This window comes from Columba livia, chromosome 3 (genome assembly GCF_036013475.1).
Source record: "Columba livia isolate bColLiv1 breed racing homer chromosome 3, bColLiv1.pat.W.v2, whole genome shotgun sequence".
NCBI lineage: Eukaryota > Metazoa > Chordata > Aves > Columbiformes > Columbidae > Columba > Columba livia.
Window position 1 is genome coordinate 66,945,044 of NC_088604.1, and position 17,376 is coordinate 66,962,419.

Here is a 17,376-nt window from a genome sequence, read left to right on the forward strand (position 1 = left end):
GCTAACCTTCTGTTCCTAAAGGTTCAGGAGCTTTTCAGAATGCTGGGTATCAGGATATGTTAAAACTTACTGTGTTCTAAACTGGAATCAATTAACTGTTTTGACTGAATGACTTTCAAATGCTCTGTTGAAGGTGAAGCCAGGTAGATTTCATTTTCTTCCTTATTCTCATAACAAGTTCTTATTTGTGTTCTGTCATGTTACATAGCAATTTAATCAGCCACTCAATTTTTTTTTCCAACATGAATTTACATTTGCTGGTGGCAATCATGAAATATAACAAGGCTTTTCGACATGTTTTTATTAGACATAATTTTTTGGTGGTACATATTTGACTTACACTATTTTTGTTTATGGAATGATAGCTGGGATGGAATTTGCATGGAAAGTATCACCTCTTTCTTTCTTTAAAATGGCCATTGTCCTTTTTAAATTGTGTGTTTGATTTTGTGAAATGTTGGTGGAGTGTAAAGTTTGCCTAATTCTATGTAAACAGATTATTGTACTGCTATTATCTTAATATGTTATTTTAGGGGTAATGAATTGAGTAACAATTGCACTTTCTATTTTCTATTATCTCTTTACTCTCTCCCTCACACCCAAATTTCTCAGGAATATTTTCAGGGGTTGGAGTCTCACATGATCCTGACGGAAACGCTCTTTAGGAAGATGAGTAGCTTTTCCCTCTTGAAGGACACTCGGTCACATTCAGAGCTAATGACACAAGCTTCAGCTATATTAAAGCTGGCTCATAAACGGGGTGTGGAGCTGGAATACATTCTAGAGGTGAGAATTTCTCTGTTCATTTCTGTACTGCCATCGTGATCCACCACTAGGGTATTCTAGAATGTTTATTTCCTATGCTTGGAAAAAATTGGTGGACATCAGTCCCCTTTGTCATACACACAAGATACTGATAGACTACATGTAAACTTTGCTATTTAACTGTTGTGATCTTCAGGTGACACAGGTTGTGTTCATCTAAATTTACAAGAACTGCTTAGCTGACAACGAGAACACAACAACTTTACCCATTTGTTCTAGCCAAAATTTGAGTTTGACACAGAGATAGTGTCGTCTTATAAGTTCACTGGACATTTGTACTGTTATTTCTGTACTTTCACAACCATGCAGCTGTAGGATTTCACTTTCAGAAAGCAAGTAATGAAAATTCTAGATACCTAGATTCAATTTTCGTTATATATACGGAGAATTTGTGCTTGTAGACCTGGATTCATCTGGATGAAGATTACCAGGAACTTACCAGACAGCTGGAGTCTGTTGAAAGCAGCATCCCCACTGTTGGTTTGGTGGAAGAGACAGAGGACAAGCTTACCGACCGGATTACACTTTTTCAGGTTGGTGCTTTTTAGGCATTCTTTATGGAGAAGTTGCATTAAAAGGACCTCTGAAGGTCATCTAGTCCAGCCTCCCACTTGAAGCAGGACAATTGCCATGGACTGGATCAGCAATGGCTTTGGAAACCTCAAAAGACGGAGATCCCACAGCTGAGCTGCAGTGGCAAACCACCTCCTGCTGAAAAGGTTTTCTGTAATGCCCAATCTAAACCTTCAACTTTCAGCTTGTCACCATTGTCCTTTTCATATTGTGTGGCACTACTGGCAAGCATTTACCTCTGTCATCGTTTTAATTCTATTCCAAATAGCTTTAGACCTTGGTTAAACTGGCCCTTAGCTTCCTGTTTGTCCATCTAAAACAAGCACACCTCCCTCAGCCTCTTTTTAAAGGACATGTGCTCTAGGTCCCCAAACATTTTAATATATTAGCTCTACACTAGACCCTGACTACTTCCTTCTTCTTGGACTCGATGGGAGGTGGGGACACAGCAGAATCAGATGCACTATATGTGGCCTCATCAGCACCATGTAGATGAGGATAATAAAATAACTTTAGTCACTTGTTCACAGTTCTAATGTAGGCCAGTGCTGTGGCTTGCCTTATTCACAATGTCTTAATTATAGAAGATGCCAAGTTAAATACACTAGCCATTCCCTTCCTAGCCTGTACTGAGAAGGAACAAAATTTATACTTCTTGTTGAGCCTCCTAATGTTTCTTCTGCCTCCAATCTTGAGTTTGTCAAAGTGTCTTTGGACTAAGTCTGCCATTTTGTGTCTCAACCACTGTCCCTATGTTAGTGTCATCCACAAATTTACTGAGAGACCACTCTCTGTCATCATCCATGCCAATAATGAAGATGTTGAAGATGTTTGGGCTCAAATATCGACAATCTCTAGAGGATTCTGCTCATTACAGTCTGCTAGCCAGAAATCAAGCCTTGGATCACTAGTGTTTGAGACTGGTAGTGCAGCTAGTTTTCAACCCACATCTCAGTCCATTCATCCAGCCTGCATGCTCTACACTTCCAGAGAAGGGCCTTGTGGGAGATGGTGTCAAAGGCCATACTGAAGTCAGTCTGATCCACAGAGACAGTAATTTTGTCATAAAAGGCTGTCAAGTTAGTGAATCCAAGCTGAATATTCCTGATTAGCTTTTGGTCATTTTGACCTTGAAAATGGATTCCAATGGGATGTGCTCCATGATCTTTCCAGAGAGCAAGATGAGGCTGAACAACCTGCAGTTCCCCAAGTTGCCTTCTTCTCAACTGCAACAGGAACTAGTAGAATAAATATAGGTTTTCTACCACATCCTGTTTTTTCAGTTTCTTCTCAAAATTAGAATTCTGATATAGTGTTTTTGTCTTGTTATACACCATACAATTTGGTTAGGGTGTTTTCATTTGTTTTCTTTTTTCATTTTACAGAAAAACATCAGACACATTTTTCTTGCAAATTGGCAACTTCTCTACTCTGAATTTATTTATATTGTCCCTTTATCAGGCAGCTTTCTGCTTTTGCAATGGTATGAGAAGAACTTAAGCAATCTATTGATTGTAGGCTTTATTTTGGTTTTGTTTAATGCTAGACATTGTTTGTGTTGGTCCTGACCCTAAATTAATTCTCATCTTTTGTTTCTCTTGTCAGTTATGTAAATTAGGTTATTCAAATTCAGATTCTCAGGCTCTGCTATAGCTTAACTTTCAGTACTCTTATTTTTTTCTCTTCCTATGTCTACATTTATGTTAAAAATCCATCATAATTAATTTATTAAAATCTTGGAATATTTTATGCTGCTCTCTAGGAGTTATACATTAATTTGTTTATATACGTTATACATAAGTACACACAGACACACACACACATATAAACATAAAATTCTGTTAAAATTATTAGAGCTCTATTTATGTGAAAGAAAATAAGAACAGTGATAAAAAGTTCGTGTTCTCACCATGACACTGGTAGTTTTGTGCATGTCATCTTCAGATTAGTTTCAGCAAAACTGAAAAGTAGGAATGCATATACATTTTGTGCTCAATCTTACTGAAATACACAGATGTTTTGAAAATTTGTCCTATTTATATAATGATAGTAGAATTTGGCAGGTATATTTGCCTACGTATACAAATTCTTTATACATCCACAAGTCACCATTTAAATGAAATCTGTCTCTACTGCAGGCTGGATTCAGGGTACGAGTATTAAGATCCTTTCCATTTTCAGTGCCTTTTTTGCTTTGCTATATGATAACAGCTGGCTTCTGTGTTCAGATATTTAGATGGGTGCATGATCTTCTCATTTGTAGCCAGGAGAGCAGATCAGTAAAAGAAGAGTTAGATGACCAGAAAACTGAAGATAGGCATTGAAAGGGCTGAAGAGTGGCCACTGTTAATAATTTAATGTTGGACACCTATAACTTTCATTGCAGTAGAGTTTTCAGCAGATGGCAGACTAAATTCTGTCACTTTAATCAATTTCTGTCAGAAATGATGTTGCCCCACAGAGATTCTTTTGAAATTTTTCGAGTGTAAAATATCTAGACCAAGGAGGCGTTAGTCATAAGGTGTCAATATTGAAGTGAGGGGTTTTTTGGCAGACTTTGTTCAGATTTTGAGCAGGTTACCTGTAAGATGGTTCTCAGGGAGTTCTAGAGCTGAAGCAGAGGGGAAAAATGTGATGTGCCCTGGTCAAATTATATATGCTACAAAATGCAATAAACTAAAAAAAAAAAAGCTAAGAAAGTGTGGTAGCAGAGACGTGCAGTGCTATCTAACTGTCTCTTCTGTCATTACAGCATCTGAGATTTAACCTGACTGAACACCAACCTAAATTATACCAAGTGCTGGATGATGGGAAAAGGCTTCTTTTTTCTGTCAGCTGCTCAGATCTTGAAAGTCAACTAAACCAGCTAGGAGAACGCTGGTTAAATAATACCAGCATGGTTACCAAGGAGCTTCACAGGCTGGAGACAATACTAAAGCACTGGACAAGGTAATGCTGATATAATGGACGGTATAAACTTCTTCAGCCGTGTTGTTCAGGTCAAAGTCATTCTTAACCTAAAACTATTAGATTTGACATTTAAAGGAAAGTACATTGAGCTGTGTGTGACAGTTTGACTACTCTACACTATTCTGCTTTGTTTCCATAGAATTACTATCATACTCTCTCGTTTGCAATAAAACATGTACTGTATAACATCTGGTGGGAGGACATCAGAAGATATCATATTTAGATGATTAAGTTAGAGACATGGGTGCATACAAGCTGATGAGAAAGGATGTGTGATTTGCTAGGTAATTTGAGTAGCCTCAGTATGTTCTGGTAGGGACATTGCCACTGCGGAGTTCTTGTGGGCCTGTGTCATTGCATATATGGAGGGGGGCATTGAGCTGCCTTTACTAATGTTCATATGCTACTTTTGAAATGAGTTATTGAAGTGATGCACAAGCTTTGTCTGCTCATAATATGGCTGGCTTGTTGGCTCACAAAAATTTCTGTGTATAAAGATCATGTGGAGACAGTCTTATTCTGACATCTCACTAGTTGCTTGTCATATTAAATCATATGGAAATAGTTTCTGAACACACAAAAAAATCTGCTCTGAGGTATTTTGTAGTAAAGTTTTGGGAAGATTGTGCCTTCTAATGGAAAGAAAAATCTGTTCATGTGGGTGGGGTGGGGTGCTGTTACAGATTGTCCAGACAGATTTGTAACCTAGTTACTAGTCCTTCATTAAACTTAGTTTTTCTTAAGAGGCAAAATAAAAACGCTCTTAGGAATTGTAGGAATGGCTAAAATAAGATCTTCCTGATACCATTCCTGTCTTTAAAATTGAATCATGTTTCTTTTCTGCAATTTGATAAAGGAAAGAAATTATTTTTATTTTAAATCTGGCATATAGTATCTTACTCTAACACATGGAGGAGAGAGTGCTCAGTTGGAGGCTAGAAGTGATGATGACTGTTTTAGATTTCTTTAAACATCTTTACAGGTATCAAAGTGAATCAAATGAACTGACACATTGGTTACAATCTGCAAAGGAGCGACTTGAGTTTTGGAGCCAGCAATCTTTGATGGTTCCTCAGGAACTGGAAACAGTCCGAGACCAACTGAACTCCTTTTTGGTAAGTCGTTCATGGACCTAGGACACCAATTACAAATAAATAATTGAGCAGATATATGATAACACCTTTTCACATTGTTGAAGTAGTGAGTATACAAAAAAAAAAAAAAAACAAACTGCTTCTGAGGTAAAGCTTTAAGTACAATAAACAAGTAGCTGATTATTTCCACAAAAACTGTTATGCTTACAGGAGTTTTCAAAAGAAGTGGATGCTAAATCATCACAGAAATCTTCTGTTCTGAGTATTGGGAACCAGCTCCTCAGGCTGAAGAAGGTGGATACAGCAGCATTGCGTGCAGGATTGTCCCACATTGACAGTCAGTGGACAGAACTGCTCACACAAATCCCAGCAGTACAAGAGAAATTGCACCAGGTGAGGAAGGCCAGTGATGGCATTTTAAATTCCATAAAATTCAGACCATACGGTTGGCACTGCTTTCAAGAGATCACTGCTCCATTCCCCAATTTATCCATGTGAGGCAAGATAGGAACAATGTTATTCCTGGTTTAGAGTGGGAAAGCTTATACTTAGGTACAAATCCTGTCTGCCCATACTGTCTAACACCACTTGATGTTAATTTCAGACTTTCACAGTTATATTTGTTAAATTTTAACCAAAGAAGAGGTGAGAGTTTTTTCAACACATTGGTTCATCTATTCATTAGCTGTTTACAAGGGCACAAAAAGTGTAGCTTAAAATCGATACATAATTGTGGAGTGAGAATGCAGAACCTTTAAGAAGTCAGAAATTGAATCGTTGAGTTTCTCCAGTTCCTTTGTACAATGAAGAATGGAAATAAGAAGCCTTTAATATATTTTCTTATTAGAATGCATGTAGTTATAGAATACATCTCCTACTGTTTTGGTTTTTTTTTACTTATTTTCATTTTATAAATTTCAGTGATGTTAGGGTTGTAAAATAACATTATAATAAAACCACATAAAGGAAGTGTACTATGGTAATGCAAAGCAAGAAATTCTTAGCCATTTTCTTCACAACATGCGTATTAAAAGTATTATCTCTACAGCTTCAGATGGACAAAATTCCTTCTCGCCATGCTATCACTGAAGTTATGAGTTGGATTTCCCTGATGGAAAATGTCATTCATCAGGATGAAGAGAATATAAAAAATGTAGTAGGACAGCAAGTCATTCAGGATTATGTCCGGAAGTACAAGGTACTGAGCGGAAATGTCATTGATTAAGGAAAACAAAACAAAAACCCACCACAAGCAACAACAAACCACAACAAATTACATTGCAGAGTGGTTAGAATTGTACACAAGTTAGAACTGGCTAATATTTGATACTGTGGAAAGCCAAAATTACTTTGCTGTTTAGTTATGGCAGGAATATAACCTTGATTTCGAGGTAAATCTAAAGCAATATGCATGTGATTGAACCTTATCAGATCTGTTTTTCTCCTAAAACCACAAAGCACTTTGCAAATTATGTAAGTTGCTTTATAAATTGTCTGCAGAATATCACCTTCTTCTCAAAGTGTAGCCTGTTCTTGAATTGAAGGTGGCCAGTGATTTACAGATCAAGAATAATTTGATCAGAATCTGAGGTGATAATGAAAGATATTATATCTTGAGATAATTATTGAGGAGAATAGATGTAACACAATTTCATTTCTTTAGCTATGCTGGCAGCATGCTTGTAATAGATCTGCGTGCAGTGACTTTCTTCTCAATGTCAGATTTGCTTCACTAGTCTCCTGAGAAAACACTTCTTGCTATTATTCTTTGGTTTTGTATTAAAAAATTTAAGACTAAATAAAGTGAAAAAAGTAATATGTACTCCGTTTTCCTTAAATCCGATCCTTGAGACCAAATCAATAAGTTTACAGATACATTTCTTTATTTTGGAGGGAGGGGTGGGGTGGAAGGCAGATTCTTTGCTCCAAAGATAGTGTATTGCTGCTTTATTTCTCAACAGGAAAAGTAACACTGTTTTTAATTGCTGTTCAGTTGCTAAATATCCTTTTAGCAAAATTGTGGTAAAGTTGTAATTTGCAAACAATTTTCCTCTGTTTCACTGGAGGATGAGAAATTACAGTATTTATGATTTGGATTGTTTATTGCCTTCTTTTCTAATAGGGTTTCAAGATAGATTTAAATTGCAAACAATTGACGGTGGACTTTGTGAACCAATCAGTGCTACAAATTAGCAGCCAGGATGTTGAAAGTAAACGTAGCGACAAAACTGATTTTGCAGAACAGCTCGGAGCAATGAACAGACGTTGGCAGATCCTGCAAGGCCTGATAACAGAAAAGGTAAAGAAAAAAAACTAGCTCCTCTGTAGTGAACTTTCAAAATACATAGAACTATAGGATTATAACAGTTAGAAGCTTCTGCAGGTCATCTAGTCGAACCTCGTGCTCAAACAGAACTCGCTTTACAGTTAGATCAGATTGCACAGGGACTTACTTGGCTGAGTTCTTAAAATCTCCAAGGACAGATTCCACACCCTGTCTGGGCAGCTCAGTCCCGTGCTTAACCACTCTTGTGGTGGACAAGTCTTTTTCTTGTTCCCAATCAGAATTTCCCTTTTTGCAACTTGTGAGTATTATCTCTTCTCCTTTTAATGCTCATCTCCAAGAGTAATCTACCTCTGTCTTCCCCATACCTCCCTGTAAGGAGTGGACAGCACAGTGAGGTGCTTTCTTTCTTCAACCTTTTCCCCAGGTTGAATGAAGCCAGCCTCTCCTCATATGTCATATGCTCCAGCTCCCTAATGACCTTGGTGACCATTCACTTAGTTTGTCAATCTCTCCTGTGCACTGGAGGGCCCAAAATGGGTCATAAATGTCAAGAAGTAAAGAACCACTTTGCTTTACCCGCTGTGTGCACTGTCAGTAATCTAACACAGGATGCAGTCGGTCTTCGTCAGCACAAATACACACTGCTCATTTATTTTGTTCAAGTTTTTACCCACCATAGCCCCTTGGTCCTTCTCTTCTATCCAGCCTGCTGTCAGCCTGTATTTTTGCATGATTTTATTTTGTCGCAGAGGCAGGACTTTACATTTGTCTTTTCTGAATTTCATGAGTATTGATAAACCTGTTCCTCTGTCTCGTTGAGTTTTCTCTGAATGGCAGCCCTACTCTCTAACATATCAACTACTCCCAAATCAGTGTCATCTATGAATCTGCTGAAACCACAGTCCACCATATCATTCAGTTTATCAATGAAGGTATTAAACAATATCAACCCCAGGACTGACCCTGAAGATGCCTCTTGTAAATGGCTGCCAGATAGTTATTGAAATATTTAGCACTAGCCTTTAAGCCTGATGACTCTGATCAGTTCATTCATTTGTAGACCTCCCATCCAGCCCATGTCTCCTAGGTTTTGCTGGCCTACGGGTACCATAATAAAACTCTTACAAAATCCAAAGGTAAACAGCATCTACTAGTCTTCACTTGTCCACAGGGTCAGTCATATTATAACAGTAGAGGCAATCAGCTAAGTCAGGCACAATTTGCCCTTGATAAGACTATGCTTATTCCTCCTACTTGTTCTTTATGCACATGGGAATGGCTTTTGGCAGGATTTGCTGTATAGCCTTTTGCCAGTCACCAGCAACTTCCTCCAACCATCAGGACCTTCTAAAGGTGCAGCAGCCTTGAAGTGATATTGACACCTTTGGATGCATCTTGTCTGTTTCTGTGGACTTTTATATGTCCAGCTTCCTTAAGCAGCCCCTAATTCTATCTTCCTCTACCATGAGTAGTAATTCTGTATGCCAAAATTTGTTAGTTGGCATGAAGACCCGGGAAGCACGAAGGGAGACCTTTTCAGTAAGATCAGAGCAAAGACGACACTGTGTACCTCAGACTTTCTGTGGTTTCTCATTAGTTGCTGATGTACTTGTGAGGAGTAACCAGAAGGACTTCTCTCCCTCACTAGTTAGTTCCAGACAAGATTCTCCTTTCCTAACATCAGCCCTGCATGGTCAGGCCATGCTTCTAGGCCCATTCTTTGAAATCTGCTTCCTGTGGATTTGTCATTTTTGTGACTTGAGGAAGCTGTCCTTGAAGATCAACCAGCTTCCTGGACTCCTTTGTCCTTCAGTACAGCTTCCCATAGGATTATGTTTACCTGAACAAACCAAAGTCTGCTATTCTAAGGATCTTCAGTCTGCTACCTGCTTTCCTTACTTCACTCACAGCTGTCTCATTGTCCCTGTGGACAAGGCTGCTGCTGACAATCACATCCTTAACCAGTTCTAATTAAGACTACAGCTAATTAAGATGGCTCATTCCCTAGACTGGAGTTTGTCTTAAGCAATATGAATGCTTTTTATGGCGATGCTGCTGCTTTAAATTTATCCCTCCCACTTCTTTCTTTTCCTTTCTTTTCCTTTCTTTTCCTTTCTTTTCCTTTCTTTTCCTTTCTTTTCCTTTCTTTTCCTTTCTTTTCCTTTCTTTTCCTTTCTTTTCCTTTCTTTTCCTTTCTTTTCCTTTCTTTTCCTTTCTTTTCCTTTCTTTTCCTTTCTTTTCCTTTCTTTTCCTTTCTTTTCCTTTCTTTTCCTTTCTTTTCCTTCTTTTTTTTTTTTTTTTAAGGATAGAAATGCTATCTCATTAGCTGTTAAATAACACCTAGAACAATCAGAATAATCTAAGTAACTTTAAAGCAGTCAGTTGACAAAGGAGGTAATATAAATCTTCATCTGCCTTACCAGAGTTCTCAGTAAGGAATAGAAAATGTATATTTGTGTGCTTAGTTTTATTTGGGAAATCCTGCGGTCCTGGACTTCTGATAAGAATTCCACTTCAAGAAGTGTTCTGCTAAAGTGTTGGCTTCTTTCAGTGTGTCATAATATTTTAATATGTTATCTCTTTATATTACTACTTGATAAAGCATGGTTTTTTTAATTATGAACTCTTTTACAAATAGCAGATATATTTAAATTTGCATGCAGATATTATTTTTAAATTCTGAGAAGACACTGGTCAGCATTGGTCTTCACTGATTTATTTAATTGACTCAACAGTAAATATGATTGTATGAGAAAGTATATACTCATATTTCTTGGCAGATCCAGCTATTGGAAGGTCTGCAGGAGTCCTGGACAGAGTATGAAAATAATGTGCAGTGCCTAAAAACTTGGCTTGAAACCCAAGAGAAAAAGCTGAAACAGCAGCAGCTAATTGGAGACCAGGCTTCAGTACAGAATGCTTTGAAAGACTGTCAGGTAATGTCTCCTTATAAATAATAATATTCTCTTTCCAACAGTGGAAACAGCAGTCGATAAAGCCATGTGAAATCTTCATACCAGTGAAGTCAGTGACAGAGCTCCCCTTTGCTTCAGCGAGGGAGAGATTTCATTCCTAATGTGCAAGCAATAAGAAAGGAGGAAGGAACAATAATGTCCCAAAGATGTTTAAAAGCAACCAAAGTCATTCTTTTTGCATTGTGCATTAAAGCATGGACATTTCCAAGGATGCCAGCTGTACGGAATTAGAAGGCCATTAAAGGAATATGTCCCCATTCCTGTTTAGCCAGTCTTATGCAACTTGATGTCATGAACACCATGCTTGACTAGTTGGAAACTTGTTTTTTCCTGCCTTATCATGACCTTTCCTTCACTCTCCCTTTTTTCCCATTGTTTTTCCACTTGATATATTCCACCTAACTATTCAAAGAAAAATGCCAGAATCCAAGAAGGTTTTATGTTTTTATTAAAAATGTGTTTGGAATATTTTTTTTTCAAATATTCAACTATCCAGGGAAGGAAATAGTGCTGGATTCCCTTTTGCGTTCAGAAGACTGAAGGAGAATAGTGATTATGATGGACAAAGATGGGATGAGGCAAAGCTCACCTATATATAATGCACATAAGTTCAGAACCACCTCAGTTTTTCATGTGAAATTAATACAAGAATTACACAGAAGTGAACAGAGTATCACAATTGACTCTGAACATCTTACTCAGAATAGCACATATTTAAATAGAAGCTTGCTTCTGGAGCTGTCAGACTAGAGTTCAAACTTACAGGGTATAGGCAAACCAGATTTTTCTGAATTTATAAACAAGGCTGCTACCTGGTATCAGGCATCAGATAATTTTCGCTCAGAAGTATTTTGCTCTACCAGAAACCAAATAATAAATTTTACATCAGATCAAATGTGTAATTAGACTCTGTCACGACAATTGTATGCCCAAAATCTTGGTGTTCTCACCCCATCGAAAGGAAGTAAGAAAGTGTGTTTATCTTGCTGCGGCTGTCATTGCTGTATGCATTTAATGAATGGGATGCAAATGATCTTGCTTAAAAGACTTCACAAACAGAACAGCTGAAAGTCTATTCAAATGAAATGCATAAAAGAATTTAATCTATATTCACCAATGTATTAAACTCATCTTTGTTTTCTGTAAAGGCAAATAATTGGCTAGGCCAGATATGTTTTTTGTTATGTTTTCAAACTGCTTTGTGGTGCTTAGATTTAATTCAAGTATCTTTATGGTTTCAGCACAATAAGCCCATATGACTGAGGCAAGGGTAATTTAGTGTAGCCTGACATACACGTCAGGCTGTGCTTGGCTGGAGTTCAAAGCTGAATCTGATTTATCACCTTTATGGTTCCTTTTGGTCAGGGAAGCTGGAGAGCCATTTATGCATGGCAAGACTTTGATCAGCAGAGAAACAAATTGTTTAAGAAATAACTATATCAGACACTCCCAGGTATTCGGTTCAACTAATACAAAAGTTGCAGTTTATTTATTAACCAATGTTAGTTGCTGTCTAGTGTCATATTAATAAGTGAAGGCAATTATTTTTTTTCCATCACAAATCAGAAAGAGTAGTAGGTCTTTACTGAAGTTATGAGTTTAAAATTATTAATAAGAAACCCCTTTTCACAGATAACCAGGAATATTTGCTATTCCTGGTGTCTGAAACTTTTCCCTGTTTTAGATTCTGAATTTTGGAGCAACCTTGCACAAAATTAAATGCCTTTTTAAATGTTTAAATCCACATTTTGGAAAGTCAAATTTACTATATACAACTAATCAGTGTTTGCTCTGTTGTCAGCTGGTAAAAAAAATGCATTCTTACAAGGCTGTAGTCTTGAACAAGGTCATGGCTAGAAGTTTGAAGAAATATGAAATAATACAGAAGGAAAGGCTAAGAATAAACAGTACAGCAAAAATGCTCTCACATCTATGTATATAGAAAAAAGTGTGTTGTATATGTGCAAGGATAAATTCTGTTAATGGCAAGTTTTTTTTAAGACTAGTCAGAATTTTATTTTGAATACTCTGCCCACTCTCTACAATGAAAGTCTGTTATGGCAGTGGTTCACCTGGTGTTTTCTGGATTCATAGCAGAAGAGTAATTTATTGAAAGACAGGGGTTTTCAGTTTGCCCAGAGTTTTATTGTGGTGGTTTCTTTTCCTGATGGTCTGTCAAAAGGCTTGCAGAAAATTAAAATACTACCTGAGATGACAAGATGTACTAATTAATGTAGGGGCATTACAAGATTGCTCTCACCTCACAGTCTGCTTTCTATATCCCACTGACTACTTGATGTCCAGACAGGTAAAAACAAATTTGTGCTGGCCTGAAGTCTGCAAGCCACACTTTCCTCCTCTGCTCAGACTCAACGTTTGCACTATTTGAAGCTACACAGCTTCCGTATGAGTCAGAGCATTGCAGGACTTTCTTGGATCTCCATGCCATGAAATTACTTAGGTAGTTTCCTGGCTAGGAATGAGTTTATGGGAACATGCTATGTGGCTCATGGTTGCTCACCAAGTGTTGTCTTCTCTCCTTCAGTTTTTAACTTCATTTGTATGCTATGAGGAAGATCACAGGCTTGGTGACTAGGAAATGTTACATTGATAAAACATGATAAAACTGGTGAACTTTGAATCAGCATTTCCATGACTCATCCAGTGTCATCTTAAGTCAGCAACACAGTCAGCACTTGCCTGAAGCAGCAAAACAAGACGCTAACAAGTTGTCATGGCCTCAGTGCTTATGTACTCAGCTCTGTTTTCTTCAGCTGTTTTTCAGGCCAACCATTTATTTTTCCTCCCATTTTCTTGTGTTAGTGTGTGGGAACGCTGAGCAGAGCGAAACGCTGTCAAGCTTGTTAATGCTTCCCAATGGCATGCAACTTGGAGGAGGCAATAAAGAAAATTTCTGCAGTCTCTTGCTTCTTGTCCCTGGCTGGACTCCAGTGAACTTGTCATCTAAGAAAAGGGAAGGTTTGCTGTCCTCAGGCAAGGGGCTTTGCTGGGGCCTGATAAAGGAATAAAGGGAAGACATGGCAAATGGACATCTTTCCCTAGGAAGTCATTTCATCCTTTTCCTTGGGTGGCAAAATTACTTTTTTTCCAGAGGCTTGAGGCAGCTTTGGATTATTAAAAAGCCCCCTCAGTGTTCTAGGACAATCTACGACACACAGTAATTTTCCCATGTATTCAAACAGCCCTATTTTTAATGAGTTTTGGACTCTTACATGAAAGCAGAAGATTACACAGAAGTTTAATACAGAGGACAGGCTTCTATTTAAACTAAAGGCCAACAACTATGCTCTAAAGGGAACATAAAATATAAAATAACATCACTTGAGTTATGATTCTCTTGAGAATGAAAGACCAGAGTATGGAAGTGTGACTTTCCTATTTTTTAAACTAAGGTGCTTATGGGCATGTTTTCTATCTCAAGACATTATCTAGCAAATTAAACAAAGAAAAATACTCACATACCTTTTTTTTTTTCTTTCCAGGAATTAGAAGAATCAATAAGAACAAAAGAAAAAGAAGTAGAAAATGTAGAACAGAGTGGTCTTTCTTTGATACAGAACAAGAAGGAAGAAGTCTCTTCTGCAGTTATGAATACACTGCAAGAAATTAACCATTCCTGGGCCAATTTGGATCACATGGTAAAAGAATCATCAAGGGGCAAAAACTGTAGCTCCAGAAATAGGGCATGGAGGAGAGGAAGAGTTAGAAGTTTGCAGCTAGTGGATTTCTTCTGTATTGTAAGGGAAGAGATTCTGAATTGTGTCACTGTTTCCATCCATACCCAAGTTTGTGTGTACACTCCATATAAAATGAGTAATTTCCTATTTCAAGGATGCTTTTAATCCTTGTATTTGAAGCTTTTTAGATGCGTCCTGATGTTTACAGGAAAAGTACCAAATTATCTGTAAGGAACGATGTTTTCAAACACACACATCTTGCAGAATAAGGAAGAGATCAGCATTGTCATTATCCAGAGCTTGATCAACATCCGTTCGCCTTCTCAAGAGGAATGCAGTGTGTTAGTGCCACCTTTTCTGCTGGTAGTGGTACCTTTAGTTAGTTAGTGGTACTTTTTCTGATTTGCCTGCTCTAGGGCTAAGTGTTTCATAGTCTTAAGCGATATCTCTTCATCCTGCTTTGGACCAAAGTAGAAGGGACTTGGTATCTTCTCAGGCCCAGCAAATCAAACAGAACATTGTGCTGTACCTAGTGTAAACCCAGCAAAATCTTCACTTCTGCAACAGGATTAAGAGTGGACATGTAGAACAAGTAGTATCTAAGATCAAAAGGAAGGAAATAATTTAAACAAAACCCAAATATCTTGAATGCTTTTTGTTTTTCTTTGTTTCTCCCTCCTCCTAGGTTAGCCAACTGAAGACACTGTTGCAATCTGTTCTTGATCAGTGGAGCATTTACAAAGTGGCTTATGAAGAATTGAATAGTTATCTGACAGAAGCCAGATATTCTTTGTCCCGTTTTTGTCTTCTTACTGGTTCTTTGGAAGCTGTGAAAGTCCAAGTTGATAACCTTCAGGTGAAAAAAATATCCTGCCTCTTGACATTCTAAGGATGGATTCAAGGATTTTGTCCTCTATTGCATGGATGCAGATAACTATACATTTTGGTTCAGAAAAATGGAAGTACAGACACACGGGCACATTATAATCACATGACATTAAGAGAACCCATTATCAAATAGCCATTTGATTTTGCATTTTGCAGAAAAATAAAATGGTGACATTTGCTTTCTTTTTAGATTTTTGGTGTTGTTCTTTAAATTTTGATCCAGACTGTCAAATTGTTAAAAGTTTTTATATCATGCTAGTGACCATTAAAACTAAAGTTTCTTGCTCTGCTTCATCAGGCTTCTGAGCTACATGTTGAGATCACGTTTTAAAACTCACCCGCCCCACCCTGTGATTGCAGTGGATTGAAAATGAAAGAAAGTGTTCTAAAAGCTGAGACGCTCTCATGTTCAAGTGATTTCTCACTGTAAAGAAAGAATTAAATACAATGAGAGTGCTGTTATAAAATTGTTAGTTAATATTAATTGAAATAAATTAATTTAAATACATTTAAAATTATTAAAATTATTGTTCTAGTACACAGAGTAACTTGTAATTCAAAGAAAGCTGTTGTCATTGGAATAAAAAATAATTGTGCAACATTTCCAGATGGTTAAAGTAACAAGACTTTGTGTTTAGTATTTGTCAGCAAATTCAAGTTCCCATTATTATGTATGATGAGTGATTTGAAGTCCAGACTTACTTAAAATCAAATACCCTAAGCATGAACAGTGCTTTGCAAACCAATATTTGAAGAACTTACATTAGTGGACTTTACAGCTATTCTACTAGGTTTTCATTTTTTACATGTCAGAGATGCGGAGTCAGTAAAACAACAGGTACAGAAAATTACTTCTTTTGCTTATGAAGATTTTGACTATACTGTTTGATCAGGTTGAGATTTGCTGGGCTGTCCAAACTGTAATAATATGCACAAAATATTTAAGGTTTAAAAAAAAAGGAACATATTCTCTGCCAGGAGTACTTCAAACTGATAAGTGAAAGAGCAAGAAAATTCTTTTCAGAATAAAGCTTTTTTATGCTGCTACTTTTTTGGTCTCATTCTAAACAGGAAAAGTTATTTATGTTATTTCATGAGCTAAGCTTTTATTTCTGTAGCAGTCCCATGCACTTACTCCTTCCGTGTGAGAGTGCTTGTTTAGAATAATTTCTTTTACAAGGCATTTACATTTTGCAAAAATTTTCGGTTAAAATTTACTTTTTGCTATGCCTTGATATTGTTTGACATGAATCTAACAACAGACTTTATATTAAACAAACAACTTTCTATTTAGATGCAACACCCATGGAATCAAGTTTTGCATTCATAACCTGTATGATGTAACTGCTGCATACTATTTTGAAACGTTTCTACATTGTGCAACTGTAATACCTCACATATCTCTTTATTATTTTTATTATTCTATCTGTTTTAGAGCCTACAAGAAGAGTTGGAAAAGCAAGAAAGTAGCTTACAGAAATTTGGTTCTGTGACCAATCTATTGTTGAAAGAATGTCACCTACCAGTGACCGAAACACTTACCAATACTTTGAAAGAAGTTAATATGAGGTAGAAAATGTCTGTGTATTGAACTTTACTTTCAGTGGTAATTTTGTATTTATCCATTGACTCAGTTTTCCATCATTTTTATTTTTTACATATATTATTTTATGGTGTTTGAGATTGGAGGGCTTGAAGGGGTGGGCAGGATTATTCCTTCTGTCAGGAAATGGAGCAGAACTGTCTCATTTACTACCAATAATAAATGGAACATTATTTTCTCCAGCAAAGCATTTGGACATTACTGTCAGTAGCTTTGCCCCATGCATGGCTGCCAGCCAAGATTCAGAAGTACTGTGCTGGAAAATAATACGGCACTTAAAATACAAGAATCCTGTCTGAAAATTTTGCTTGCTATGCAGGCACTAGGTTCTCCACATTCCAGGTTGCTATTCTGAGTTGTAGGAAGGGCAAGAAAGTCCCTGATAGGCAAGTAAGTCTAAGCTTTCATCAGTAGCTTGGCAAACAGCTACCCCAACGTTGAAATCCAGGCCAGATCCAGTGTA

At 37.2% G+C, this 17,376-nt stretch overlaps 1 protein-coding gene across 24 annotated transcripts in view; it reads left to right on the top strand.

Annotated features, from left to right (window-relative positions):
* SYNE1 (spectrin repeat containing nuclear envelope protein 1) overlaps window positions 1-17,376 on the top strand; it is a 300,382-nt gene that overhangs the window by 229,179 nt on the left and 53,827 nt on the right. For all 24 annotated transcript variants that reach the window (XM_065057381.1, XM_065057392.1, XM_065057386.1 and 21 more), the window contains 11 exons: window positions 613-786; window positions 1,227-1,358; window positions 4,151-4,347; window positions 5,351-5,483; window positions 5,673-5,855; window positions 6,511-6,660; window positions 7,585-7,761; window positions 10,530-10,685; window positions 14,228-14,383; window positions 15,108-15,278; window positions 16,746-16,879. In XM_065057381.1, coding sequence (XP_064913453.1) covers window positions 613-786; window positions 1,227-1,358; window positions 4,151-4,347; window positions 5,351-5,483; window positions 5,673-5,855; window positions 6,511-6,660; window positions 7,585-7,761; window positions 10,530-10,685; window positions 14,228-14,383; window positions 15,108-15,278; window positions 16,746-16,879 — 1,763 coding nt within the window. The remainder of the gene's footprint in view (window positions 1-612; window positions 787-1,226; window positions 1,359-4,150; window positions 4,348-5,350; window positions 5,484-5,672; window positions 5,856-6,510; window positions 6,661-7,584; window positions 7,762-10,529; window positions 10,686-14,227; window positions 14,384-15,107; window positions 15,279-16,745; window positions 16,880-17,376) is intronic.